The following is a 26148-nucleotide window of genomic DNA, read 5'->3' on the forward strand; positions in this document are numbered from 1 at the left end:
TCTCTCCTCACTTTGAAATGTCATGTAGACCAGGAATATACTGGCTGAACTAGAAGAAACCAAATGTTAGGTCTGATTTACCATATCTGTGTCTATTTAAAAACAAACTATGCTGCATTTCCATTGCTTATTAGTCTGGGATGAGTTTTAAGGTAATGGGAATTTCTGTTCATGTTATCTTGTTTTATGGGCATACAGGAAGAAGGGAGGAGAGTTAAGAGGAAGGGTCCTTTTAGTAACTAATCTGTGATCCAGCCACTTACAAAAGCATCCATTCCAGTGAAGAGCCTGGTATAAATATTAAGGGGAGGCAGGAGAAAATGGGAGACTTGCCAGTCTGGGAAATGTATATGAGAAGGGGCCCCCTCAACCAGGTACTAATGCTGACCCTTGCTGTTTTTATTTCCTTAGTCCATCTGGTCCAGTTCCATGATGCATCCTGGACCGTCAGCCCTGGAGCAACTGTTAATGCAGCAGAAGCAGAAGCAGCAACGTGGACAAGGCCCCATGAATCCACCACACTGAGAATGAGGTGGCAATCCTTGCAAAGAAAGGCTCCATAAACCATGGCATGTTGGGTCTGCAGGACTCGCCCACACAGTCCTGTGCAGGTGGCAGCCCTCTCTTCTGTTCCTTGCTGTCAGGAGGGCGTAAGTGCTCCACCAACCCACTGAGCGTGCACGAAATGTCTGCAGTGCAACAAAAAACATCAGGAACTCTCCCATCTCCCCCCCCCCCCCGCCCTCTGGAGGGAGAGAGGAACTGCTGTTTGTCTCACTCAGTAACCTGATATCACCGCCTCTCACCTTCTCCATCGTGCATGTCCCCAGCCACATGGGAAGTAAAAGCTGAGAATGAAGGGCAGATGGGAGAAGCCAATGAGAACTTCTCAATCCTTTTCCTCTCTTTGGGAAGATAAAATAGGAATCCATTAATGATTGCTTTGCTGACTGAGAATGTAGTTGAAATTATTCCTAAACATCTTTATTATTATTATTATTATTATTATTATTACTGTCTCAGTAGTAAGATCACACTGAATTCTTCCATACACAATGTGCTTTGTAGTCAGTGTGTAGCAACGAAAGCCCCAGTCGCTGCTCCGGTCAGAGGTGGGTGGTGACAGGGTGGGGATCTATCTCCTGAGCTAGTGAAGGAGTTTCATGAAGGAGAGTGTGGCACTTGACACCACTTCATCTTTCACTCAAAGGCTCTGGCCAGCCCTTGTGTGGGTTAGAGACTCCAGCGTAAAATGCCCTTTCTGTAGGTGTTCAAGCTACAATTGGGGACGCAGTGGGCATTGCAGTGCAAGCAAGTAACTGCTACGGGGTTTTAAATTAATGTTTCTGATTCCTGTACATTTTACTGTAGAATAGTGACCAGCCTCATAAAGGGCAGACTAGTCTGTGCATTCACAGCCTGACTCCTTTTAGTAGGTAGGTAGGTAGAAGCTTTCAGTGTTTTTGTTTTGTTTTGTTTTTCTTTCTACCCCCCACCTTCCCCTTGTTGCTGGATGCTCGTAGTTTTATTCCCGATGTCAACATCTCACAAACAACGAATGGGTCCAGCATGGTGGGGTAAAGAAGACAGTCAGCCGGGCAGTGTGGTGTGTACACAGCCCCATAGGTATACGTCAACTCCAGACTCGCATGCAGCTGAGCCCCAAACCTCCAGTTCCAGAGTGAAATTTCAGGCATCACAGACACGTGTAACCCACACCCAGAAGAAAACATAGCGCCGTTCACTTCTGAAAAGGCGCAGAAAGGGAAATACAGCATTTTATTTGCTATTTATTAGGGGAAAAGGAAGACTGGAAATCTCATATAGAAAAAAGGACAGAATTTCTGTTAGTTTCCCAGGGAAGTTATGGAAACAAGCTAAATGTCCATTTGCAATGCTAGCCAGAGGGGCGTTTTGTGTGTGATGATTTAGAATCGTTGAGCTGAGAAACGGCTGCAGAGCAAAGCACATGCAGGAACCTCAGTGACACTGGAGTCTGGGCAGCCCCAATTAATACAAAAAGGGAAGATTAGAGCTTAATGCCCTTCATAGGGTATGACTGGCTCCCCCCTGCACTAGCAACATTACTGTTCTCTGTTGCAGTTCTAAGATGTATTTCCTTTGAAAGCTCTAAAGAATGAAGCTCCCATCCTAGAGGTGGTGAATACAAACCGACACCTTCTGTGCTCCTCTCCAGCCCTCCCAGTTTGTGTATTTTGAGCTGTGCACCCAGGCAGCTGCAACATTCCAGTGCTTGAACTGTCACTGACTCTTGCACTCTAGACAAGCTAACCAGGTTCCCCATCTCACGCCCAGCAGTGCCAGAGTCCCAGCCACAGAATCCCATTTCTGCATGAGAATCTGGTGTTTGGAATGTTTTCTGAGTCTTGGGCCGGGATTCCCCATCCCACCCTCCGGTGTCGGAGTTGCATAGGGCTCGGGGATTCCCAACAGAAACTGGTTTGTGTCGTAAGCTTTTTTGTGTTTTTCGTCTGTCTGTGCAAGACCTGCAGCTGCTGAAATCAGCTTTGCCTTTAATTAAACCATGTTCTCTCCATCCAGGCCTGAGTAGCATTTATTTCCTGTCTAACTGAATGGAAGTTATTTAGATTCTCTTTTTTTAGAAAAAGGAGCAAGGTTCATACTAAGGAATATAATAGCCACGTGGGATTGAAAGATTAAGTGAGCCAGAGAGATTCTGATTGGACCCAGCATGGGTGACCCAAAAGGCAAACATAGCACAGGGGCTATGAGCATTGAATTGAAAATGATGTATGGGAGTTCCTGGCAAAGCCTTCAGTTGGAAGACTGATTATGTCAAACTGCCAGAGCCCGGAGAATGAGTTAAACTTTAATCCTGTGGTCTGATGGAAAGATTTAGGGCTGGGGTTTCCAAATTCTGGTATGTGCATCACTGGTGACACATGAGGCTGTAACAGGGTGGGCTGTTCCTTTTTAAGAGATCCCAACTGACCCCTGTCCAAGGACATTGCCCCTTTAAGGAAACAGGAATCCAAGGTAGCCACAGACTAGCTGAGGGAATGGGGTCAGGTGTTAATCAAGTAGTTGCCACCTTAACATAAAACCCAGCTGTTAAGTGACTCCCAGGAGGAAGAGAGAATTACAGGAGAGCATTAAGTCAGGAGAGAGGCTCCCTAGGATGGGGACCAGAAAGAGAGACTGGTGGGCTGGAAAATCCCTTACGCCCCAGAAAGTGTTAATGAAGAAGATGATGATGTGAGTCATGGGCCCAGGATAGGAGGAGATTTTTGTGTATAAAACTCCTGTGAGGCCGGTGTTGCAATGGGACTGACAGCTCCCTGGCTCAGAGAGAACCAAAGTAGAACTGGGAACTGGAAGCCTTGGAGTAAGGGTGAACTGGCTGAAGCTTCTTGGTGTCCAGTTAAAGCTCTGGATGTCCAGCTAAGACTCCCCCACCCCTCTGTGCCTCCCTGTTCTCTCACATTCTCAGCACCAGAGCCCCTCTACACTCCAGCCAGAACCTGTATCCTCAGTCTAACACCATTAGAGCTGGGAAGGAAATGGTTTTCCCCTCGTGAACCTTTTTACCATTTTGAAAATTCCCAATTCTGCATCATGATGGAACTGAGTTCTTTTGAAATGTGTGTAAAACCGAGCAAGAGATCCTATCCCAAAATCGCCAATAACATGGTGGTCAGGGCACTCACCTGGGATGGGTGAGACCCAGGTTCAGGTTCCTGGTTTGAATGCTGGGTTGGGTGTGGCTCCTGTTGGAGCTGTTGTATAAATAGATATTCACTGGATCGCTCACATCCAGGTGAATGCCCAAATCACCAGGCTGTTCTAGTGTGTGTGAGGGCAGGGGGTGTCTCTCTCTGGTTTTGAGCAGAAATTCCATCCTAGACCTGAGACCTTCCCTCGTGAGTTTTGTCAAAACTGGTACATTCCGGTAGAAAATTTTAGTTTTAATAAAGCTGCATTTTCTGATGGTGCGGGGAGGGAAATGTTTTGTTTAAAAAAAAAAAAAATTCCTGATCAGTTCTAAACCTCCTGTCCTCTAACCTAACACCCAGACTCCCCCAGCCAAACTCCTTTCTCTGACTTCCCGAGGAAGATGTCTACCAGCCTAATTCACCACTTACTTTACTGAGTTTGTAAATACGTCAGTTGAGCCTAATAAGGTCTAAAATAAATGTGCACAAAAGGAGAAATTTGCATGTGGTACTTTTAACAGTTTCTTTTGAAGGTGGTATGTGAATCAATAAAGTTTGGGATGGTAGGGGATTGATACTGAGATGTTGAGCATTTTGCCCACAGGCCATTTGTCCATATACACATCAGGATGGCATTGACCATGTCCTTACTACCTGATGGATGTTTGGTCTTAGTTCAAGTCTTAGTGGCACAGGTGTCTACGCCATCCTTGATAGTACTCTTCTTGTCATAGTAGCAATATGGGACCACTTCTTAAATGAGCTTTGGAAACTGAATTGCCTCGTCTGAGGCTAGTACCTTTAAGTCAGCTTTGAGGCATATTAGTGGGGCAGTGTAGGCAAGCCAGCACTGTACTGGTGTGGTAGCTTTCATGTTTCTGTTTTCAGATATCTTTCAAGAACGATAAATTTACTTGAATACAAATACCAATATTTATACTGCTAGGAGTGTGGGGACTTTCCAGAACATGCATGTTAGTACTTAGAATGGGGAAATTGTCTCATAAAAAGTGTAGAGCACCTAACAGTGTAAATGTCAGTGCAGCAATTTGACAGTAACTTTATCCACAGCTCCTGTGCTACCAGAAGGGATAGTAGCTCCGATATGAGAAAAGGTGCCTTCCTAAGGGTTTTGAGAAATCCCAGCTGCTGGTCAGTGAAGGTGTAGCACTGTGAAAGAAGAGCCATTTTATTGAGCAGAAAAAAGACAGTCATGTTAGAAGGGGGAAAAGGAGAGGGAGGGTTATGGTGGCTGACAGGTGACAAATGATGTGGCAGGATTAACCTGTCCTGATCCTTTGCTCCTGACCACCAGCTCCTCTTACATTCTTGCTGGCAGTGCCATAAATAGAACAGCACTGCCCTCCTTGAGAAGAGGTTTCCTGATTTTTGCCAGAGGCAGAATAGATACAGGGAGAACTGCTTCTCAAGTCGTCTAGAAGCACAACTGTTCAGGCAGGCCTGAGTGGCTGGTCTCCACGCTGGGAGATGATTCATAACCAAGATGCTAACTGGGACATGCTTAAATAAGAACTGGGGCAAAACAAAAGGTGAAAAAGAAAATTAAGGCTTTTCTTACACACAAGGGTAACAATTCTGCATACAGAGGTTAATGAGAGGAGACATCTTAAATGCTGCTGTTGCACGTCCTGGGATCCTTAGTCTTTTGTGGAATTAGATTTCAGGGTTTTCGGCATCACTTGTTTGAACAAAAGCTCTGGGGAAAATGCCCACCTTCCCCTTGCACTGGCCTTCCAACCAATCTTCATTCACTAGAAGATAAAATTACAGGGAGATGCTTTTTTCGCTGTGGATAAGTTTATAAATAACATCACACCCCACAAACCGATCAGTGCCTAAGAGCGCCAGTAAGCTGCTCAAATGGGTAAATAGATGTGCTGAAAGCCAGGTGAAGACGTGGCTAAAGAAGGAACTGAGGAAGCCAGTGGACAGATAGGATGGACTGCTTTGAAAGCGCAAGTCGGAGGTGGCAAGAAAGAATAGGCTGCAGAACTGGGGAGGACCAGTATGAAGATGGGCAGGTATTTCTGAAACAATGGGAAAAGCTTGTAGGAGTAAATAGAGAAGTAAGGCCTTAGGCAGATGGGGGGAAAAAAAGCAATCTTGCTTTATATTTTTTTAAACTAAAAAATATTAATTCCTGAGACCTGAGGACTGACTGGAAATGTGAAAGGGACATTATAGAAGTAGGTGGATGCAGAAGTATTATCTTAGATACTATGGTGATGGGCGCTAGTATGAAACCCTGAACGTCTTTCAGGTAAAATCAATAGCAATAGTGAAGTCTCTGATGGCTTGTCTACACTGGCAATTTACAGTGCTGCAACTTTCTTGCTCGGGTGTGAAAAAACACACCCCTGAACGCAGCAAGTTTCAGCACTGTAAAGCGCCAATGTAAACAGTGCCCCAGCTTTGGGAGCCCGCCCCTCGTTGAGGTGTTTTTTTAGAGCGCTGGGAGAGTGCCACAACCACACAAGGCACGTTAAAGTGCTGCTGCAGGAGTGCTTTAGCATTGCCAGCGTAGACACGCCCTGACTCTCCCTTTCTGACAGAAAATTGATGTTCAGTGTAAAGCTGCAGCCAGTACCAGGCCGAGGCAGTAGGACAATAAGGGGAAGCTTTTCAAAGGCACAAAAGCCTGTTACATGCCAAACTTTGAGTGGGATTTAGGCACCAAACTGCCCTAAGTTCCTACAGACCCAGTTCTGGGGGGATGGTGGCCCTGTATAAAAGACAATGGAACAAACTTAAGGGGCAAAGCCAAATATGGCGTGGCCAGAGCCTGGCACCCTTAGAGCTGCAATCTGTCACTGGTCACATCAGGGAGTACAAACCAGAGCAATAGAGATGGACGAAAACCAGCAAGTGTCACAATGAGAACAGCAGCTGGGGCGGTGGTGCAATGAATGGAGTGTTGGAATTTCTGAAAAATGAATGGAAGGAAGAGGTGACTTTTCCAGGCTCAGTGAAAAGAAGCAGCAGGATCACAGGGCATTAGAGGGCTTTATCCTGGGCAGGGCAGGTGCCATCTGGGCATATAAAAGCATGGCAAAAAACCTGAGTGGGACAAGGAGGGAGTGTAGGAAGACAAGACCCTTCATTAATGACAGCACCTCTGTGCAGCCACCAACTGATTCCTGCCTTAGAGCAGGCATAAGATCTAAGGGCTGCATATAGCTACAGATCTCGCATACTGAGGGATTCACTAAAACCCATCTCTCCTGCCATGCTCGTCCTCTGCCAAATCCGCCCTTCTTCCAACCTGAGCTCTTGAGAGCAAGGGAGTGGGCACACCAGTTCAGGGCAGAGGGCTGAGCCTAGTTTTTATCCGTATCTGTGCTTACTGTAGTCTCTGTTCATAACTGTACGGGAGCATACCAGCCTTGTCCTCCCTGCTGTGCATCGTGCACAGGCTGAAACCGTCAAGGCTAAAGTATCGCTCCCAGCAAGGCCCACTACACAGCCTCACACCCCCAGAAAGCTTGAACTGTCCTGAAAACACCACAGACTGGTATGGGGAAGGATCAAAGATTCATACAAAATTCTACCCTAAACCGATCACTGCCAAAAAGGAAGCTGATTAGGAGAGAGGGCCTGGGGAAATAATTGAGTGGCTTTGTTCCGAAGGTGGGGTGTGATAGCCTGGGCTGAAATGGCCACCCTGGTTCTTCCTTTCTTTCAAAAAAGGAAAAAACAGATGTTAAGAAAGTGATTAACAGACTAGCATGTCTCAAGCGGGACAGAACTCAAGAGACCGACTGAAGTCGGCTGAATTGGACGTGTAGTGTGTTTAAAAAAGAAAAGGGCAAAAATCGGTGTGGCTGTATTTAATTAGATGTGGGACAAGGCTGCTCTGAGGTGGATTGAAAAGGGTGGCCTGGTAACATCCAATACTGTTAAACTGGGAAATGAGGGTAGAACTGGAGGATCTGTGTGGGCTGAACTTCTGCTGGGGCCGACTGGACTAAAGCTAAAGCTGGACTAGAAAGAACTAGAAAGCTTCCATGTGTAGACCCTAAACCCTCCTTAGTCTGCTGCTTCATGGGGTTAGTCAATCAGCTGAAAATCCTGCTCACTTCCTGCTCAGCACATGGGACAGAAGCTGCCCTTACCTTAGCAGGTCTGATCCAAAGGCCTTGTACATGGCAAGAAAATTTGCAACAGTGTAAAAAAATTGATGTAGTTACTGGTGCAATTTTTCTCTCTGTATAGACAAGACCTAAATGGGGGAATCTCTAGAGTAAAGGGAACCAGGGACCCATCTTGCAGGTTTCAGATTAAAAATGCCCATCTCTTAGAGGTGGGAAGGAAGGAAGGCATCTTTCTTATTCTCCCCCATGCTTTCAACCTGCAGGATTTGAGCATTATCCCCACAGCCCTAAGACCACACCCAACAGCTTCTCACCAAGCTTCTTTCAGCAAGCTTGTATTACTACAAAGACCAGCAATGGTCAAGTGTCTCGCGCAATGCTGGCTTTTGCAGCAAAGGGATTACTCTCTGCAGGCTGGATGGTGGAGGGGCCTGTGCCTCAGCCAGGGGTGTGGAAGCAGCTGGAAACAGGAGAGTTCTACTGGTCTCGCCTGCTTGACTCAATATGTGGTTGAGCCCACTAAGGTGCAGGGTGAGACCCAACAGATTGGGGAAGCAGTCGGAGAAGTTCTCAGCTGGCTCATCTACGCCCAGCAGAAAGGTGACTTGCTAAAGAGATACTGTTAGGTAACAGCTGGGATGAATTAACTTTCAAGGGTTTTTTGTCATGGTTTTTGGAGGACCTGGATATCCAGGACACCCATTGAACTCAATGGGAGCTGGTGAAGGTGCTCAGCACCTCTGAAATCAGGCCAGTGCTCCTACCAGAACAGGGAGCCCCAGTCCAGGTCATAGCAGCATAAAACTACCTTTGGATAAGATGAGTATCACGTCTCCTGCCTGGAACTCCAGGTCCTCGGGCTGGATGGCTTCATAACTGTATCGTGCTACCACGAGGTTTGCTTCCAGCTGCTGTGATGTCTTCTGGGTACCCTCCTCAGATTGGCCATCTTCCCCTCGGGGTAAATCTTTGTCTCCCTAATGCAGGAAACAGCCTGATGAGATGCTGCTTGGTGTTTCCTTTAATGTGCACGTCTATGTAAGAAAAGCTACTGACTGAATTTCACAGGAGGAGGTCGCAATGTTGTTACACTGTAAGTTTACTTGTGTGTCAGACGAACTGTGTATGTCTTCCTTTATCCAGATAGACCAATTTGGTAGTTCTTGGGCAATGTAATTATCCTATATGTTCCTTAGCTACTGTACCTACGGAGGGCGCTTTGTCCCTAAGGCAGGGGGAGGGGAATAGAGTGTGCACTCTGATGCTTTGTAAGCATGCTGAGACCCTTGTGTGAAAGACATCACAGAAGTGCAAGATACTAGGAGTGGGACTTGGGCCCTTCTCCTAGATTCACTTGCAGCCAGAAGCCTGGCTCCCAAGCTCCTGCCGTGAGATCAGCCCAGGACTCAAATAGCCAGTGAAGTGGTGGGCATGGCCTGCACTCACCGATCCTCGCCTGGCACAGCTGGGTCGAGGGGGATGAGTTTGTCTCCAAGGCAGGAGCAAGAAGTGAGCAGCTGGCCCACCAGGGAATCCACCCATGTGTGGGGATCAAACCGACCCAGCCTTCCTGGGGAAAGCAGCCATTGCCAAAGCCCTGAAGGGTCAGCTGCCCCCTGCCTCCACAAGGCTGCACTGATGTGACAGGAACGGCCATTGCTTCTGTCCCCCTCTGATGCTCTTCAGTGTGCATGCTCAGGGGGTAAAATGCCTCTCAGAGCTGTTCCTGCAGCTCCAGCAGCTGGCTGAGTGTAGCAGGAGGCCGGGCTGTCCTTTGCAGGACATTCAATCACTGCTGAGATGCCTGGGTTCAAAGCCAGGCTTCTCCCCACCCTTGCACTCATCAGAGCTAGGTTGTCCCTGGTAGCGCTTTCTGCCTGCCTTTGTGTTTGACAGCTACCTAGGTCACCAGCAGATGCAGGGTGTACAAGGCTGGGTGCCTCAGTAGCTTGACTCATTTCACTAAAGGACTGGGGTTGTACGTGAGGCCATAGAAAGGTTTGTGCAAAACCAAAGGAGAATGGGCCTTGCTGCTAGTCTTGCTCAGCAAGGGCAGCTGCTCCGCCATTCTAGGGCTCCGAATGAGGGATGAAATTTGGAGTGGAACTGAGTTCTTGGGGAGATGAGAGGAAGAGGGCTCGGAAGGACCCCCAATACCAGGGAAGTTTAAAGTTAGAGCCTCCCACAAGGACTCTGGCATTCTCTGGAGGCGCTGACTTAAAAAAAAAAAAAAAAAATTTCAAACCAGCCTCTTTGCACATAGCCACTACTGGGAGTGGGATTACTGGGCGGCTTGTTCCGGGGAGCTGCCTCCTGGCTGTGTCTTCCCACAGCGCACCTTGCAAGCTCTCACCCCAGTGCCTAGACTTTCACACAACCTCCTCCCGCCTAATGGGCTGTCCGGTCCTTGAGAAACGGCCTGTGCTGAGCTGAGTGTGCTGGTCCCCTTTGCATTTGGGACCCAGGTACAGCAGTGGCCTGCGGTGGAGTGTTCCAGCCTGTGAAAGATGGGAATTGAAAGGTAGGTACGGTGGAGAAAGGGGCTGACGTGGCGACCGCTCGATTTGAGGGGCTGGCTTCTTTGAGATGCCCCCCTGCACCTCTGGCCCTGCCTTCCAGTTCCTGATAGCTGGGGAGGGATGGGCCTACGCTTGTTGTACAGGAGCCCAAATCTGAATAAATTGGGCCCAGATTTAGAGGGGAGCACGAGCTGATACAACTTCTAACTCCCTGCCCCAGTGCACGCTACCCTGGCCCAGAGTCATTCCGATTTAAGTGGACTGTCACCCACTTAATGCCCTGTCATGCACACAGTCCCCCTCTCCACCCCACACATTCACACATCACCTCTGAATGCCTCACTGATTCAAAGAGAGTCCATGCCAGGGTAACTGGCCAGGAGACAGGAATGTACCAGACTGCATCTACTTTAGCAGACACTTTCTGGGTCCCGGGGTGTAAGTTACACCAACGGGAGCTCCATCAAAGACGCAGCCTGGCCATGGGGTAAACAGGCCAGAGGATGCCAGTCTCTAAGGAACTAGGGGAGTTTGTTGCACCACTTTATGTAGCACCTTTGAGTTTGGCTCTCGGCTCTGGATTTACCACATTTTCTCTTATTGTCCCTCAGACTGAATGACTTTCAAATATCCAGATTCTCAAATACCGTATTTCTCTCCGAAATTTGGCCAGCAGGAGTCCCTGCTGATAATAAACTAGGAATGCTGGTGCCAGAAGAGCTGTCCACAGTCAGCAAGCATTAATCTACTGACCTCTGTGACGTCACACCACAGTGTCAGGCAATAGTCTTTAGTGTGACTCCATACTGTCTTCATGCTCTCCTCGCTCAGAGTTACCAGCTCCTCACTCTCCACAGGTCGGTACCTGTGCCACAGGGGAAAATTAGTGAGAGACCAGAAGACCCCTGAAGATGAGAATGATGCTGAGACTGGGCAATAGCTCACCTCAGTTTAGTATGCTCTGGTGAGAGCTCCAGTTTCTTGCACACCATGTCCATGAGTTTGCTGTAGGTGATTCCAAGCCAGACTGGTATTGCTACTGTGTACTTGTAATGCACCTTGAGAACATATGGGTTTGAAGTAGCTGATCCTACATCCTGCAGGGGAAAAGTGGAATTGAATGTTGCAATCTGCACCACAGAAGCCTTATTGTATAAATACAGATAGTTATGACTCGTTAAGACGAGGAATGAGGCCTGCATAAATCAGGGGGCTGGCATGGAAACGGAAACCTTTCAATTCTAAGCCACTGGTTCCATTCTGACACAGGTCACAAGCAATCTGCCAGCTTGGGGGGTTTTAATAGCTTTTCCAGCAGGTAAGTGTCTGTCACAAAAGCCACCATCACAACTAAGGCTTATTGGCAAACACGGTGGCAATTCTAGGAGGGAAGCCAAGCCAGTCTTGACCACTCTGAAAGCAATTTACTCTGGTCAGTCAGGACATGCTAGTGCAGATGGTGTGAGAGAGACTTACATTGCTCTGTGCAGGGAGAGGATAGAGGATACCTCTCCAAGAGCTACCCCAATCATTAACTTACCAGCACAGTAAAAAGTCAAAGGATGTGCTCGGATACATTGACTGTCTTAGATCCTGCTGTCCAGCTGACCTGCAGTCTGGCTATTACTTTTCAGAGAGGCTATTAGTCTAGAAGGTGACAAGCTCAAAAATGTTTCTGGTTTTGCAGCACTTCCAAAAGCGCAAATATTTACCCAATAACAATAAATGCTTGTGTATATGGACGGTATGTATTCACCCTTCAGTGGTTCCTCTCCACAAGCACACAGAGACATCCATTACCTTTGGAGCTTCTTGCTGCTGTTTTCCAGAAGTAGCAGGTCCATGAGCTGAATAGACAGCAGAGGAAATAGTACATGAATGGAATCTAAGCAGGTAACTATTGTCACTCTCCATGCAAATATACGCTCAGATTCATGGCAGCCCCCTTACCCCACATCTTTCATTACATCAAACAATGACAGATAAGCACATTAGCTTGTTGCTGCCAAAATGAGTGAAATCATTAGTGTCACTAGGTTTTGCCATTAACACCCTCATTGAGATGAATGGAAGCAATCCAAATTTCTATGACTCAGGCCGATATCACTGCATCAGCTACACTTGATTTCACATTTTAAAGGTTATTTTTGCAACCATAGGGCATAGAGACAGTTTTTTTCTTAAAAAAAAACAAACAAAAGCACAAATTGCTGGGTAACGTAACATAATCCGCACTATGTGGCTATCCATGTGGCTGAGTGAGCTCCTTAATCACTGGACAGTGCACCTAGAAGGGGAGGTTGGTTCACATGGTAACACTGGATGAAATGTGTCGACCTGCTCAGGGTTCGGTTTACAGTGGTCTCTCCTAGAGCTTGGGGCTTGACAAGACACTGTAAGTTCCAGCACTAATGATAGCCAAGTTAGCGCAAGTGGTAGAGGTCTGAATTTTTAGAATGGAAGGGAAGTTAGACTCCCCGTGTTTAGACTGATAAACTAATGATCATGACGTACAAACATGTATGTGACTCTCATCTGTCATACCACTTACATTCTCAGCTCAGGGTTTTGGATCTGTGAAGATCTGTTAATGTGTGGACTGGGAGTCAAACCTCCTGGCTTCTGTTCCCAACTCTGCCCCTGCCTTGTTGTGTGACCTTGGGCATGTCACTGGGGAGTGCCCATAGCTCCAGGTGCTCAACACTTTTGAAAATGATCTCTCTGTGCATGTTTCCTTCTCCATACGCTGCAGATAACTCTTAACTCACAGAGGTAAGGTTAAATTCATGGGAGCAGATCCTCAGCTGATGCAATTGAAGTCAACGCAGCTATGACAGTTTATACCAGCTGAGGATCTGCCCCCTGGTTTGTTAATGCTTTGACACTGGAAGGCATTACAGAAGCGCCAGGGTATTCAATATGGTCCCACTGTGAGATTTGTGCTCTGTTTTAAGGATTTTGCTAGGCTAGAGACCCTGCTGGATGTGAAGGTTCCCTGAGCCTTCTGACTCACAAAGGGCTAATTGGTGTGGCTGTCAGCTCTTCTAGCATTGCTGAATGTTACTCTCCTAGTGTCTCTGAAATACAGCTGACTGGGAAAGGAAGTCTTTTTTTCTGGAAATTTGTAAACACTGCAGACATTTTTAGGTTTTTATGAAAAATTTAAAAAGTTGTTGGAAAAACTGTAAAATGCTCAAACTAACTCCCATTCTGAAAGAGTGCCATTCTTGGTCAGAGGTTTTGTTTTGTTTCTTTAAATGAAAACTTTCATCCAGTTCTTTAGTTCCCTCCTTGCTGAAGATGGCTTTGTTTGGTCCATGGCCTTTGAAAGTGATTGTTCTGTTCCAAACAAGACAGCCAGCTGCCAGTGTTGTGTCCCTGTCCAACACCTGATTATGTTCGCAGACTGTGTTTAGCTGTAAAGCAAGTTCAGATGTAGCTGTGTCCACCTGCCACCATCCAGCCCAGTGCAAAGTGGCCCCTCTGCTGACACCCTGAGCAGAGGGCAAGGAGTGATATCGTAGAGGTGGTTCTCTCGCTCAGGATAGAAGCCCCATTCCAGACCCTCTGTCTACCCTGCTTCTCCTTGGTTCTGCCTGTTCTGGGGCCATACAGCGCTTCATTCTCCAGGGCTGTCAATCCATCATTGTTCACCAGCACAGCGCTGCCCACTACCAGGACAGGCAGACAGCAGCTTGCTATGGGATGGTCTTGTGCTGATTTCCCTGCACTGGGAGGTGAGTGAAGTGGGTTTAGTTCTCAGCTCTACAAGCTTGACAAGATGCTTAATTTACTCTGTGCCTCAGTTCCCACTCTGCAGGAAGGGGACAATAGCAACTCCTTTCTCTGACTTGTCTATTAAAATAAGTAGGGAATCTGGGACTGTCTCTAACTGTCTGTACAGCACCTCCCACAATGGGCCCCTGATCTCAGTAAGCACCGCTCGGCACTACCACATCACGGATCGTTCTCAGTAACGTTGTCTGAGTGTGGGCACGCTGGGAGTGCAGCATTCACTGCAGTCCAGACAGCCCTTAGCCAAGCACACTGAGGACCTTTTCTTCTGAGGGCGTGAAATCAGCCCGACTGTCCATACGAGATGGAATTGAAGGTTCAAGCAGCTTTTCAAACACAGCCCTCATGCCCCATGTCCCAGCTGTACTGAACAAGCAGAGTACTGAGAGCCCAAGCAGGGGCCAAATGCTTTGGAGCAGGGTTCAGAGCCCTGGGAGAGAAGCCCACATCTAAAGCTAAAGCAGCAAAATTGGGTCTAATCTCCCAACTAACCCCTCAAAGGCAGTGCGTGTCCACAGCGGGCAGCCTGCAAACCATGAGCATCTTCCTCCTGTACCCAGAGCTTTGGGCCTCGACTTTGTACTGTTCCCCACCAGTCAGACAGGATTTAGGGTGGGAGGTTCTTAAGTGACCACGTGATTTAGGAGCACAGTTTCAAAGTGTTTCCAAGTGACCTGGAGGCGCGTGACAATTCAACCCTCTGTTCTTCTAGTCCATCACCAGCGCTATGCCATATAACACTACAAATGACTGTGTTCCCTGCTCCAGCCTCCCTCTACTGTGCCAACAGCAAATAAGGGCCACACAAGAGCTGCAGCTGGCTGGGACAAATTCCCCCGGAGCAGGTATAGCAGAGCAGGAAAGAGGGGCCACACCCCCATCAAATGGGGTGAAACTAACACCGAGTGCCTGTTTCCACCAGCTACTGCCATCTCAGCGATCCCTGGGTGCGATGGTCACTGACCTGGTGCTGAAGACCTGGGCTTTTCCGGAGCGGTGGAACTGGGTGGGGCAGGGATGTCCAACTCGGTGGGGGTTTCCTCCTATGCAGGATTTGATTGTAGTTAGTATTTCTATCAGAAGGGGACAGCACAGGGGAGCTTGGGTCCTGCTGTCCTGCATGTGGGATGTCCTTTTAGGACACCGGCAGAGCTGCTGCTTTGAGATCTTGGGTGGCGGGATCTGTGCATCACATCCCTGCTGGGACTCACTGGCCACAGGGATCCTGGAAGGGTGATTTGGGTAGCCCTAGTTCAGCTCCCCATCATGCGTGATAGTGCTGGGTAGTAACCTGTAGGGGGCAGTGTGCATTTGGAGGGAACTGCCTGGCAGAGCCTCTACATCTCTCAGTCCATTCAGATCCTGATGGAGAGAGTGGGGTGATGAAACACTCGGTCTCCCCGCTCCCAGCAGCGCAAGCAATCCCTGGCTACCACTCTATGGACCATGGGATCTGCACCTACCCAGATATATGGACATTCATGAAGGTAACATGGTCATCCTGATTTGGGGGAGTTCTGGGTGCTCAAGGAGCAATTCATGCAGCCCTAGTGAGCATGCAGGGCTGGAGAGCATGAGGCAGGGGGTGCTGCAGGCAGGTGCCCCTGTGTACAGTAACAATGACAGCGCTGTAGGCTCTGGTGAGCTGCAGCATCATTCTCCTGGTGCGAGACACCACTGTGCAGGGAAACATCTATTCCAAAGGGGCTGCTAGTGCGCCAGCCTGCCTTACCCGGTCCTGCGGCTGGTTCTGGAGCTCCACAGCCTCAAGGTAGTTCCAGGGGACAATCCCTTTCTGTGGGGGAGGGGAGACAAAGACAAAAGCAGGAGTGGTTAGGAGGAGACGGCAGCAGGGTTATGATTAACATATGGGTAGAACCACGCGATTGGAAGGAGCAACTCAATCATGCCCATCAGTCTGGGGGTCTCCTCTACACCTGTAGCCTGGAAGGGCAGCTGCTGCAGAGTTTAGATTTGTTTCTTGTGGCCTCTTCCAGTTCAGAGAGGTGTCTAAGCAGCCTAGGGCTGAACCTACTGTCCCAGGAGGAGGATCTAAGGAGAGGGAGCATGCCCTCCCTGCATGGTATCTGATCAGATAGGCCACCAAGAGCAGCTTGGTCAGCTCACGCTGCTGTGTCATGGAGCTAAGTGGGCTGACACAGCTTGGGGCTAGAGCCCAAAGCTTTGCTTTCATGCGTGGGATCTAGCTGCAGGTGTAGCCTCAGGGCTCTTGCACTTTGAGTTGAGGGTTTGCATCTGAGCAGTTTCTGGAGAAAGGGCAAGGCGGGGCTTGGATGGCCTTTTGAAGGTCACTAACTGATGGGGGGAGGGGTGCTGAATGAGACCAGCTGTACAGGAAGGAAGTGTGGTCAGGCCTTGGAGCTGAGAGGCTGGCATCCCCTTCCTGGCTCTGCCACTTGCTTGCTGCTTCATCGTGGGCAAGTCATTTTGTGGCCTTCGCTTCCCCACCTGTAAAACAGGGACTTCCCAGGGGTGGTGTGATGGGTACTGTTAAAGTGCATGGGGTGCACTGTAGAAATGCAGGGCTGAGGGAGCAGGTAGCGGGGATGCAAGGAACAAGTTGGTAAGCCCACAGTGAGAAGGTGGGTGGAAATGCTGCGCAGGGGCCAGACAGCCTGAAGTGGGGCTGGCGGGTGAGCAAGGCAGTCTGTGCTCAGATGCTGGCTGATGGAATTAGAGGATGCCAGGAAACAGCTCCCCAAGGGACCTGTAGCAGGGAAGGATCCTACCAAGCCTAGAAATGTGTCTGTTTGCAGCGCTTTGTAGGCTGCAGCGAGGACCCTAAAGCACATGGATCAGGTAACAGGCCCCAGCACAAAAGCAATGACATACGAAGCAACCCAGCAAACTCACCCAGCAACTGAGGCCTGGCACTGCCCCATAGGGATCAAGGAGGCTTTGGCATTGCCTTCAATGGAGTGGGAACATGCCGTTAGCAAGTGCTAGCACTGGTGTGGCAAAGCCCACGTGTGGAATGGGTTCTAAGTACCTTCCCGTTGAATATGACGGTGGCCCAGTTGTCCTTCCCTTTCGTCAGGACAAAGACAATGTTTCCCGGCAGGACCTGCAGCTCCTCCGCGGTCTCAGGCATGAACTCGTACAGCACACGGTGAGGCTCCCCTTCCAGGGCCCTAGATGGGGAAACAATGGCTGAATCAGCTGGGAAGAGTGCTGCTGCCTTCCTTAGCTTTGTCTTGGATCTCATGTTTTCCTGGGCCTCTTCCCGCCTCCCTCTGTGTTTCTAGTGGCTGAGGCTGTCACAGTCACTATGTCAGAAGGCCATCGTCCTTCCTCACTGTATCTGCTCATTTTACCCCATTAGCCCTGCAGTGGGAGGACAGAGAGCTGGATTTTGGCCCGATGCACCCCTCACCAGGGTATCAAAGTACCAAGTACATCATCATCATGTATACATAGCACTCTTCATCCATAGACCTCCAAGCACTTTACAACGCAGGTAAGTCATAAGTATCATTACCAGGCTCCATTTTATAGATGGGGAAACTAAGGCACAGAATGGCAAAGTGACTTGCCCAAGGTCACTCAGAAGGTCAGTGGCAGGGCTGCGAAGAGAGCCCAGGACGGGAGAGCTCAGTGATAAAGAGTAAAGAGCAGCTGGCCCCAGCGCTCTGGTAAAGAGCATGTGGTTTTCCATGGCACTTCAGGGAATCATAGGTTGACCCCCTCTGAAGGCAGAACTGCATATGATTGCCGCTAAATTAGGACGGAAGTTGCTAGGTTGGGCAAACAGAAACGTGGTGTTCGTGCTGTTGCAATGGGGCTAGCGTCTGATGCAATCTCTCATCCTCCCCACACATGGAGTCTCCTCACTCCTTCCATCGCTCACTCAGACTGCATCCCAAAAGCACACGGGATAGTAGATAGGGAGCTGAACCTATCTGGCATTACAGCTGTAAGTTACTGACTCCTGTTAGGGATGGTGGTATTCTGAATGAAACCAGCACCAGAACTGGAGAAAATCCAGTATCCAATATAGAGTGAGTGTGCGTGTGACATGGCCAGTCTGGGAGCTGTAACTGCGCAGAGCCTCGGTACCGGGACAGGTGCTACACATGTTATTACTATTCTGCTTTTATATAGGATGAGTCATCTGAGCCTTGTGCAGCCGCTTGCATACACTGATGCCTCCCCCACAGGAGTTAGGGAAGCATTGTCCCCGTTTCACAGGTGGATACAATGAGGCAGAGAGTTGACTTGTTCAAGGTTAGCACCGCCCATCCGTGGCAGAGCTGGGACGAGAACCCCAGCTCTGGGTTTATAGCTGGGGCTATAAATCTACAGAGGGGCTCTGGTAGCACCAAAAGCCACAAGGGCTTCTTTCTCTTGGTCTAGGAAGTCAGTGGATCCCCGAGACGGAATTACAGCCCCACCAATCACAATGCAGCAGTTTATTTCATTGGAATACATAGAAGTAATTGCTGCTCCTATGCCTAGCACAGCTCACCACTCCTTCCCTCTCCAGTCTCCACATTCGTCCCCTGTACCACTGCAGCCGATCTCTCTATTGCTGTCCCCATTTTACATTCTCCTCCACCTCACCCCTGCTGCTACAGCCTTCTCCAGCTACACCCTGCTGTTCCCCTCTCCTCCAGCCACTGCTAGAGCAGCTGTCTCCTTCCCTATTAGTATCCGAGATCCCTTTTCATCACCAAAGCCATTCTCACCTGCCAGTCCAGTTCCCTATTGCTCCAGTGTCTCAATTCTTTGGGGGGAGGGGAGGGGGGTGGGTGATGTTGCATGTCTGATTAATTTACACATCTGCAGCCTGCCATGCCTCTGTATCCATAGTCTATTTGCTGCAGTATCAGACTGGCTCCATGCATTACTGTTATCCCCGAGACTCTGTTTAACTCACCGGAGGATTTCTGGTGTCTTTGGTCTGGGTGGAGGGCCATGCGTCTGTAAACAAACAAACAGAACCTAAATAATCCTGCCAGTTTAATCCCTCTGCAAAAGGAATCCCTCCAGGCTCCTAACACATGTCTTGCCCTTCTCGGGATGTTTCCTTTCTCCTAATATAGACCAGCAGTTTAATACTTGCAATGGCATGATTAATCTCTTTTCCCTTCTCAGTGCAACCCAACCCCTTATTTGCCCCCAGGACCACTGCTGTGCTTTAGGCAGCCATCTCAGGAGATGTTCATAATGTCACGTTGGCTCATCCCCCTAAGGGTCTGTCTACATGACAGTTAGACACCTGAGCAAGCTGGCTCGGGCTAAGAGGCTATTTAATTGCAGTGTAGATGCTCAGGCTGCAGCCTGAGCTCTGGGACCCTCCCACCTTGCATGGTTCTAGAGCCCTGCTCTAGCTGAGCCCAAACATCTACACCGCAATTAAACAGCCCCTTAGCCAAGCCCCATGAGCCCAAACCATGGGCTAGCCACAGGGGTCTAAATGCAGCTTAGACAGACCCTAAGAAGCCACAATTTAACCCAGAGCCCATTCAGCCCCTTCATTGTTTGCTCCAATATGCAGCACCATGCACTCACCTGCTGATGAATTTCAGCTGCCATCATGGTGTTTAGCTTTGCTAGGCCCTTCTGCAGCGCTACACAATCTCCTCTAGTCTTAAACCAAATCATTTTGGATCCTTAGCCAATTTTACCACCTCTTCAAGAGCTCTGCTACATTAAACATGGTCATACAACTGAATGGTAGGGAAACATGCTATCAGCCTCTTGCCGTAGTGGGATCAGCCTGCTTATTCTTGCAATGGAGCTGTTTCAGTTCACAAGAGGACATACACCTGACCCTGTGGTTACCTCACTTCCTTGATAGTCTTTCAAAGAACTTTAACTAAAGCCTTCTGGTGACTCAAGAGTCTGAACAGATGGAATGCCTCAGATGCAGCAAATGTCAGCTGAAGGCCTAGCGGGGAGGTGTGTTTGTCAGGAAACTGAAGCTGGTGGGAGGGAGAGAGAAGGAGGGAAAATAACAGCTGAACTATCCGGGTCTTGTTGGATTTCCTGCAAGTTGTTGAAAATCAGCTTCACACGCAAGGTGTGTGGATGCTGCAATCAGCTGTTACTGCCGCATGCATGGACATAACCAAACTAGCACTGATCTAGCTAGCTTGCAGCACAATGGAGGTGAAGCCACAGCAGCACGGGTTATACAGAACCACCCAGGACACCGGGTCTGGGCTGGAGCAGCTAGCCCTGGCTACCGCCTGTGCCTTCACTGCTGCTGTTTGAGCTAACGAGGTCAAATCTAGCTGCTATGTCATCAGTGATTGCAGTGCAGACATGTGCACACGTTCTCTCATTGGCAGCACTTGCTGTATTGTGTTACGATGCACCCAATGCTGCCTCACCTGCGGCTGAAGCGGAGCAAACCCTGAAAAACTATCTTTGTCGACCACAGACGCCACGACCTACAGACAAAGAGGGGAAAGGCCGTTACTTGGTTCTTTCTGGCTTTCCCCAGCTCCCACTACCTCTCCTGCCACCTTGATCCCACGCTTTTGCTTGCTGCTCACTGTAGTCTAACCTCCCCGTGGCCCTGACTCTCCGGCTTTGGAAAATCCCTGCTAACTGCTCCAATTCCCATGTATTATTGACCCAACCACCACGGGGGCCGCTGTTCCTCTAGTGGTTCTATCACCAGCCCCGGTTCAAGAGCAGCCATGTCTTCAGGCTAAATGCTTTCTACTGCGCTGCAGGGCACCTGAGCCTACCCTCTCACGGAAGTGAGCTCTCATACTTGAGCCTTGTCCCTGCAGCACTGAATGGGACAATGTTGGCTTAAAATTCAGCTATATTTGTAGCCCGAGTTTCTGAAAGCAGCTGGAGAGAGCTAGGTTCCCAGCTCCCTTTCACTGTGATTTTGGTACTTAACTCCCTTAGGCTGTTTCAAAAATCCTTGCCTTCGAAACCAGATGCCCTTACGTGCATTACTGACAGCCCCTGGGAGCAATGGAGCTGACAGGATGTTGGTTGGCTGATCTGCTTTGCATCTTAGCTGCTGCTGGTTTCTTTTCTGGCTCAGGCAGTGGCAAGGGAATTGGCCATTCGCTTCCCGGTTCTCACGTGCTACGTCACTGCTGCAGCGTTTGGTTCTCACGCACTGAAGGGGGCCTGAAAACATGGTCGCACACAGGCCCGTTTTCTTGTTTTATTCATGCAGCTTCCAAATTTTACAATGGATTTCTACTGATTTCCCTCCCACTACAAGTGGATGAGTTCCTCAGGGTGGGGATGTCCTCAATTCCCTGTTCTCCTCTGTGCTGCCAAGACTCAGCCAATAATAAATAAGTGGGGATCCTAGGCAGAGGCTAGCAAGTTGGCTCCTCTGACCCACAGCCCGACTTGAGAAAACTGCATGTTAATTCCTCCCCCTTGGATGAATTTCCTACCGTAGCTTTTCCCAGGTAATCTTTCTTCTCCAGCTGAGCCACTTGCTTTTCATTTGGCCTAAACAGCTTCCCCGGAGGAATTGCCGCCGGCTCAAAGAGTCTATGCTTCTGCAGCACACAGAAATCACAGTGCTTTTCAGGGACATGTGGGGAGAGCACAGCTCCAGCATTGCCGGACTTCTGTCTTTCTGTTTAACTCTCTCCATGTAAACTCAACCCAATTGCCCCTTTGCGTCAACCCCAGCTCCCCACAACCCCACTCGATCCAATTGCCCCATGACCCAGCCCCTCCCCACAAACCCCACTCAGCCCAACCACCGCCTTGCTTCAACCCCCACTCCTGACAATAAATGCCCACTTGGCCCAACTATCCCCTCACAAGCCCCACTCTCCTGCAAATCCTATTGTCTACCCTGAAACCCACATTTCCTGCAATATTTCTCAGCGTTTTCTGCTGCTCTGTAAAGTCTCTGGTCAAAGACAGTTTCTTGCCTTCCTGGAATTCAGAGCCTTTCTCATCCCTACAGGTCCCTGGCTTTTCAGTGTGAGCCTAGATAGGAACAGACCCACTGAGCAATCCCTAGTGTTATTCTTTACCAAGATGGCTTCCATCGCCCTGTCTATCTTGTTATGCCGGGGCTCAGTCTTCATGCTTATCGCCAGCGTCAGATGCTCTTCAGCTTTTCTCCAGTCCTCCAGCTTGGCATAGAGCAGGGCTATGTTATACAACACCTGCAAGGTCGACAGGGAGCAGAGAATGGTTCATCTCCACTGACCCGCTCCCAGAACAGTGGCCTACGCCAGAGGGCAGATTGCAGATCTGCGAGGGCCCACGTTACTGCATATGGCACCCACTGCCTAAGGACACTGCTGAGGGGTTTGCTTGTCCTTGCATCCCAAAGGAGGATCGAGAAAGCCTCTCTGAAGACAATAAGGTGATGTGTGAGTTTGAGGGGGGAGGAGAGGATTTGCTTCTCTTTGTAATGATTCTGCTCCCTGCTTGTAACCTTCCTAACAAAGATCACACTCTTTACCCAGGGGCCATGTGATTTGCCCTCACCAAGGGCTAACTCATCTCCCTTTTCAGGGGGATTTGGTTACAAAGAGAAGCTAGTTTTACATCTCTAAAGTTACCTGTCCTAGTGAACAGCCTTCAGGAATCCATCCCATCCCTCCCCACGCTCTGCAGGCCAAATCCTGGCTTTGTCCAGCTCTGTGAGGCAGAACTTGCCCAGCTGCGGACTCCTGCTTCGAATCCTCAAGACGCCCCTTTCCTCCGTGCTGCCTAATTGCCAGATGATAATCAGTAGGGCCCTACCAAATTCATGGTCCATTTGGGTCAATTTTAGTCACAGGATTTAAAAAATCATAAATTTCACAGTTTCAGATATTTCAATCTGAAATTTCATGGTACTGTAATCGTGGCAGGTCCCAACCCAAAACGGGGCTGGGGAGGGTCAGAAGGCTATGAGGGGGGTCATGATATTGCCACCCCTACTTTTGTGCTGCTGACTTCAGAGCTGAGTGGCTGGAGGGCAGCTGTTGGTCAGATGCCCAGCTCTGAAGGCAGTACCACTGCCAACAGCAGCGCAGAAGTAAGGGAGGCAAAACCATACCATGCCACCCTCACTTCTGCATTGCTGCTTGCGGTGGCTCTGCCTTCAGAGCTGGGCTCTTGTCCAGCAGCCACTGTTCTCCAGCTGCCCAACTCTGTGAAATCTGGTCTCCCCTACAAAAGCCAGATTTCATAGGGGAGATCAGATTTCATAGGCCGTTATGCATTTTTCACAGCCATGAATTTGGTAGAGTAGAGAGGAGATGTCTCAGGGAAGGCAGTGCTGCCCCGGTCTCCCCCCCCATGGTGGTGGTAGAGGTGGGGCTCATACCTGACTGACTGAGAGAGAAGAACCCAAGCTGCAGAGAGCTCCTCAGCTTCTCACCCCAGAGCTGAGTCCCCAGGAGGGAGCCTGGCCCTAAGCCAGCCCTCACTGGTTATCATGAGGTGATCTCAGTCTTTTTTTTTTTTTTTTTTTTTTTTTGACTAGGAACCACTAAATCATTCACAAAGGATTGGGGGAGTTTGGTCATGGGGTGGAGTTGGTGGTGTTGGGTGAGGCAGGGTTTGTGGGTCAAGTGCATGTGCTAGGGGTCCTACCAACTCTGGGATTTTGCGGCTTTCTCAGCCGCTATGCTGACTGTGTGTCCCATGGTGACCCACTTCTGTGTTGCACCCACTGGCTGAGTGGCGCTGGGTTAGCATACAACCCCATTCCTTCACCTCCCATGCTTCCCGGCTGCCCTCACTTTTCTCAAACACTCCCAGCCCCTGCACACATCTCACCTCACAAGCAAACAGCCTGAACTGCAGCCCCAGGATCTTGTAATCTATCAGCTGATTCCCTCGCAGCAGGGCCAACACCTCTTTAAAGTCCTCAATAGCCAATTCGTACCTGGAGAGCAAAGAAAGGTGATAATCCATCAGGGCACGGCTCTGTGCTAGTCTCGCTGCCTGTCATCCTTCAAAAGCCCCCAGAGTCCTGCTCTAGCCCTGAGTTGCTCTAAGATGACTCCTTCCAGCCTGTAGGGATACTGATGACCTTTTACCGTTACCTGAGTCCTGGGGCCATTTGGAGTCACTTTCATGAGATATGGCTGCCTCAAGGGTCTCAGATGTCAGAATCTCTTGGGGCGAGTGCATCCCCCTCCTCCTTGCCCATCGCAGTTTGCCAGCCCTAGCACTTTGCGCCTCTCACCTCTATCCATGCTATTTTCAAAGCCACGATCAGTGTTAATAGTATTGTCATTACACTAGGCACTGCACAATGTGTGAGACGGGCCCTGCCGTGAAGGTATTAACTGTCTCCCATTGTCTTTGTCTTGTGCGGGGGTCTTTAAAGACACTGGGGTATTCCCCAGGCTCCGATACCCTGTTCTCAACCCACTAGTCCTCTGCCTCTAAGCAAGAGAAAACGTTTACCTTGGGAGGTGTGCCCCAGCCCCAGTTATCACCTTTGGCATCACAACAGGACTGACTTGCCAAAATAACTGTTCTCAACCAGTCAGGAACCAGGAAATGGCTCTGCCTAAAGGCAGCATGAACCCCCCGATTCTGGAGAGTGCACCCAACACTTACTTCTCTCTCCTGTAAAGCACTGTCCCGCGTTGGAAATAGGCCACGGCTAAGTGCTTGTCGCAATTAATGCTCCTGGCAAACGCCTGCAGAGAGCAGAAGGTGGTTCATACACGGCACAGACAGACTGGTGGAGAGTGGCAGAGGGAGACCTGGACATTGAGTGCGAGGCTAGGGATCAGGGAGGAGACCTAGAGTGATGCAGAGCAATGGAACATGCTGTGGAGAGACGCTTGCCCTAGGCTGGAGTGAGGCATGAGAGCAGAGTACTGGGGAAGGGGTCTAAATGAGGGGTGAATAAGCAAGGGGAACATGGAGAGAAGCAAGACAAGGGAGGGGTTGCCTCCTGCTGCCTGTCCCTCTGTTACATGCCTGCTGTATTTCTCCTGACCAGTGTTTCTGATGCCCCAAGTGGAGACCAGAGCTGGTCAAGAAACTGTCGGGAAATGCCTCTTTGGTCCACAGTGGAATTTCTGGACCCCCCACAGCCCTCCAGTATAGCCAATAGCTGGGTGGTTAGGGCACTCGCTGGGAACCTGGAGAGCTAGGTTCAAGTCCCTGCTTTGAATCAGGAAAACCATTTCCTGCCTGGATCTTGCTGGGACCAATTAGGGTGACCAGACAGCAAATGTGAAAAATCAGGACAGGGGGTGGGGGATAACAGGAACCTATATAAGAGAGAGACCCAAAAATCAGGACTGTTTCTATAAAATCGGGACATCTGGTCATCCTAGGACTCATGAACTAACTGAATTTCAGTAGGGTAGAAGGAATGAACTGGGTGAATTGATGCACCATAGTTGTCTCACTGTGTCTTTCTAACCAGTTGCTTTATCCCTGCATGTTGATGTGTTCCACTCAGAGAATGCTCCATATAGCCCTCTACATTGGGGTGTCAATCTCCCCTCCCCCTCCCCCCGCACTGTACCCAGTTTGGCCAGTTTGCCAGCCACCCCCTTGGATTGGATTTGTGCTGAATACCCTTCTGTATGTCAGGCTACAGATCAAGCCAGGTGTTGGATGTGCTGGTCTGCAAGTCATCCCATCGGCCAATCTACGCTCCTTAGTCACGCCACGTTTCAGCAGGTCTGTCTGGCAGAGCAGTCTGGGCTTGCACCCTGTTGTACGTCAGTCAGACTGGTTTGTGAAAAAGGGCCAGTAACAGGAGTGACTCACCTGCTCTGCCTCAGCCAAATTCCCCAGGATCAGGTGGATGCAGCCAATGTTAAAGCAGAGTTTGGAAGGGGGGTTCTGCACTGAGGTGAAAGCATCCAGCGCAGCTGTCCAGTCCTTGCGGTCTGTAGCACACACTCCCTCATTCCACAGTCGGATGGTCTGAGCTAGAGACATGGTGCAGCAGCAGCCTGCAGTGGGGTAAAGACTGCCTCCCCTTACTTCAGCCCTTCTTTGCTCTTTACAGTCACGCAGCCATTCTGCACTTCTCTGCTTGTACTTCTGTGTTTCCTCTGGCCCTGGTTAGCAGTGTCGCAAACCAAACAG

At 49.4% G+C, this 26148-nt stretch overlaps 2 protein-coding genes across 9 annotated transcripts in view; one reads left to right on the top strand and one right to left on the bottom strand.

Annotated features, from left to right (window-relative positions):
* SMG7 (SMG7 nonsense mediated mRNA decay factor) overlaps positions 1 to 2557 on the top strand; it is a 103352-nt gene extending 100795 nt beyond the window's left edge. For all 7 annotated transcript variants that reach the window (XM_038412970.2, XM_043491059.1, XM_038412971.2 and 4 more), the window contains one exon: positions 412 to 2557. In XM_038412970.2, coding sequence (XP_038268898.1) covers positions 412 to 525 — 114 coding nt within the window. In that variant the 3' untranslated portion in view covers positions 526 to 2557. The remainder of the gene's footprint in view (positions 1 to 411) is intronic.
* Positions 1472 to 26134, bottom strand: NCF2 (neutrophil cytosolic factor 2). Of its 2 annotated transcripts, XM_038412981.2 has the most exons (15): positions 25825 to 26088; positions 24652 to 24734; positions 23860 to 23968; positions 22116 to 22250; positions 21519 to 21626; positions 20478 to 20537; positions 19019 to 19062; positions 17132 to 17273; positions 15854 to 15916; positions 15086 to 15164; positions 12127 to 12173; positions 11272 to 11423; positions 11080 to 11191; positions 8616 to 8784; positions 1472 to 5467 (listed from the first exon to the last, which is right to left on the bottom strand). In XM_038412981.2, exons 1-15 carry the CDS (start codon positions 25996 to 25998, stop codon positions 5370 to 5372), a joined length of 1575 nt encoding a protein of 524 aa, XP_038268909.1. In that variant the 5' UTR covers positions 25999 to 26088; the 3' UTR covers positions 1472 to 5369. The 2 variants fall into 2 exon arrangements, with proteins under 2 accessions (XP_038268909.1, XP_038268910.1); XM_038412982.2 differs by lacking the exon at positions 21519 to 21626 and having other exon boundaries at positions 25825 to 26134.
* Between the last annotated feature and the right edge of the window lie 14 nt (positions 26135 to 26148).

Source organism: Dermochelys coriacea, chromosome 8 (assembly GCF_009764565.3).
Source record: "Dermochelys coriacea isolate rDerCor1 chromosome 8, rDerCor1.pri.v4, whole genome shotgun sequence".
In the NCBI taxonomy this organism is placed as follows: domain Eukaryota; kingdom Metazoa; phylum Chordata; order Testudines; family Dermochelyidae; genus Dermochelys; species Dermochelys coriacea.

Coding starts and splice junctions, on each gene's coding strand:
- NCF2 (XM_038412981.2), bottom strand. CDS start 25,998: ATGTCTCTAGCTCAGACCATCCGACTGTGGAATGAGGGAGTGTGTGCT. Junction 24,735..25,824: donor ATTTGGCTGAGGCAGAGCAG/GTGAGTCACTCC, acceptor TGCTCTCTGCAG/GCGTTTGCCAGGAGCATTAA. Junction 15,165..15,853: donor AGAACCAGCCGCAGGACCGG/GTAAGGCAGGCT, acceptor AATCCTGCATAG/GAGGAAACCCCCACCGAGTT.